This window comes from Malus sylvestris, chromosome 5, assembly GCF_916048215.2.
Source record: "Malus sylvestris chromosome 5, drMalSylv7.2, whole genome shotgun sequence".
In the NCBI taxonomy this organism is placed as follows: domain Eukaryota; kingdom Viridiplantae; phylum Streptophyta; class Magnoliopsida; order Rosales; family Rosaceae; genus Malus; species Malus sylvestris.
In genome coordinates this window covers 21751177-21754217 of record NC_062264.1, presented here as the reverse complement: position 1 = coordinate 21754217, position 3041 = coordinate 21751177, and the positions used below count along the sequence as shown (strand labels likewise).

The following is a 3041-nucleotide window of genomic DNA, read 5'->3' as shown; positions in this document are numbered from 1 at the left end:
TTTGCAGAACAATTACCTTTCATCATAAAATTCATCGACAAACATCGTACTTAGAATGATTTGGGTGAAACCGTGAAATTACATACGAAATCACATTAACGATATAATGATATTTTGTACTCTTCATACAACTCGTTGTCTCTTCCAGAGTCTCCCAGAATCATTCATCATATGCCCTTCTCACTGTGTGGAAGTCTTAAGAACTGCCCAACTATTACAATAAATTGATAGTTCCATAAACATTAACTCTATATATGACTAGATCTCACAAGACTTTCGTGAGAGCTCAACAATTTTCGGTCGTTTTTGGGACCGATTGTTACCAGCATCATCACTCATAGAATTATCTTTATCCGACTTGCGTGTTTTGAGCCTTGCATGAGAGGTTGTTTTCTTATCCTCTTTATCAATTGTATCATCTTTGATTTCATCACTATCTTCGTCGTCATTATCATTGCTGCTACTATCATCGGAACCATCTTCGTCGTCACTATCATCGCTGCTGCTGTCACCATCACTGCTATCCTCTGATTCCTCTCCGCTACTGTTGATGGCCAATGGTATAACAGGCTGACAACCAACAATTGCAGATTCAGCAGCAGCCACAGCCTCAGGAGTTTGAAGATCAGCAACGCCCAGCATCAACTCCTGTCAATTCAGATCCACCCACAAATCAGTTATTATCCAAGGGGATCAATAATCTGTGAGCGTGTATGTGTATGTGTGTGCATACGCAAGAGCAAGAGCGAAAGAGAGATAGGGACCATATTAACGACTTGAGATTCATTTCCAGTGAGCACTTCAATATCGTAGTTTTCTGGATTATCCTACATATCAGTAAATGAGAAAACACAGGTTAGGTGTTTTAAAGGATGTTAGAATCGGGATAAACAATCTAGATTTGGTTGCAAGATCAATATGCCAACCTTTGCATCCTGCTTTAGTCGTTCGTTAGCTTCTGATATGACTCCCAAGAAGTCCCTTACTAGTCCCAAAACTGCACAGCCCAAGCAAGCAAATACTGTGAACAAAATTTTGCAAGGCACTTCTAACAAAACAACACTACAAATAAAACAGAAGCAGAGAATCTCAAGTACATGATAAATTGAAAACTTCTGTTTGAGCTAAAAAAAAAAAGGGGGCAAGGCAAAACAGTTTAGAACATCCGTCTCTTCAGCCTCAGATTTGATACTACAACATTCTCTAATCTATTTCAAATTTCTATCGTCACCATTCCTGATCATCAATGAAGACTTCAGTTGCCTAAAACAACTAAATACTTGGGGCATAGGCTTGCCCAATTGCAGAAATCCTCTAACCTGAGATCATGCCACACATGCCACACATTTGATTTTTCTCAACGCTAAACCATTGTTATGACCCCTTCACGACATACACAATCATCAGCTAGCGTATAAAGCATCACATTGACTACTAAACATTTGAGAAAATTCAGCTAGAACTAAGTAAAGCAAGTTCTCTAATGAAAGAGAGAACGAAAAACTAATTGACATGTAAAGGTAGAAATTCTCTACTGAACCGGAAAAATATGAATACGGAAACAATGTATGAGAAACAGAATTCCAAGGTAAGGTATGTAATTGATTGTAGTGGATAGACATGAACAGAGATTTGAAGCCAATCTCAAGCCGACAATGAAGTACTTACTACCCTCTATCTCAAGCAAGATTCTTGCCAACGAACCAAAAGAGGAAGAAAATAATAACACCAGGGGCCAAGAAAAGATAAACAGCACAAAAATAATCCCATCTCGTCGAATTAAACTATGAAATTTCAGCGCAGGTTTATGAAGGATGAGACGAGCCCAATGACAGGAGACTTGAGTCACACCCTTCTAAGTTATAACTCAAACCACTACAACTTAGTAACTTAGCAAGTTCCAAAACAAAATATAAATAGGGGAAATGTAAAAAGAAGACAAGCAGCACAGGCATTATGCTGATTAACTGATTAGCATCGAGACCTTGTATAAAAGAAATTAAGCATCCATCACCAAATTATAGACCCATTTGAGAATTAAACATTATTTAGCCGGCCAAGTAGAAACCAACATAGAAAATTACCAGCTGGAAAATAAAAACATTCATATATGTGCCCATCATATCAAATCGATCTCAGATTTAATCTCTTACCAAGAACCCACAATTCAAATTCCTTTAAATTGAAGTTTTCACAATTGAAAAAAAAAAAAAAAAAACCCAAATTTAAATGGGAAAAAATCGAGAACCTTGGCTTTTGGGAAGAGGAAGAGCAGGGCCGGGTTTCCCTTCGGGTTGAGCTTTCTTCGTTGAGGCATTTTTACAGACAAGTAGCGTGCTTTCTGCAAGAGAATACACCCAGAGTAAGCTACATGAGTTTCCACAGAAAGCGAGCGCGCGTGAGAGAGAGAGAGAGAGAGACCTAAAGGTGAAGTTGAAGCCCTTTTGTGCTCGAATTGCAGAAGGTCTTTGCTTGTATTTCCCATCCTCCTCTGTCTGTGCTCTCAAAGGGTTTAGGGCTTTTGGCTGCGACAAGATTTGACGAAACGGCAATTTTTATTTTCTTTGATTCTAATTTTGCTGCATTAGAATTTTAGGAACTATAACGAAAAGTTACAGTACTATTTATTTTAACGAAAAATCATATTTTTACATTAAAAAATTAATCCTAATATTATTTATTTTACCCTTTATTTTGTCCTTATCGTTAAAACTCAAAGTTTCAAATTCTTTTCATTAGTTTCCTTATCATTTTAGATATTAATCATCAACACTCGGGCCTTCAGACCCATTATTCACTCTGGGCCTTTTTATTTTTTTATTTTTTGTAAAATATGGGCCTTTCTTGATTGGGTCACTGTTCTGTCATCACATTTTTTAGGAAAAAGATTGTTCAGCGACGTTTTGTGTTTTATCGTACTCGTGTCAGGTGAAAATATTCCCACCACAAATTCAACCTCTTAACAAACAATATTCTCTACAATTAAGGGGAGGGGGTAGGATTAACTTCACAATGGGCTAGAAAAAATCAATCTGTTCATA

General features: G+C 37.2%; 1 protein-coding gene across 1 annotated transcript; it reads right to left on the bottom strand.

Annotated features, from left to right (window-relative positions):
- On the bottom strand, nt 1-2584 carry LOC126623267 (uncharacterized). The gene is made up of 5 exons (XM_050292107.1): nt 2422-2584; nt 2249-2341; nt 927-997; nt 765-827; nt 1-648 (listed from the first exon to the last, which is right to left on the bottom strand). The coding sequence occupies exons 1-5, from the start codon at nt 2483-2485 to the stop codon at nt 259-261; spliced, it is 681 nt and encodes a 226-aa protein (XP_050148064.1). The 5' UTR covers nt 2486-2584; the 3' UTR covers nt 1-258.
- Between the last annotated feature and the right edge of the window lie 457 nt (nt 2585-3041).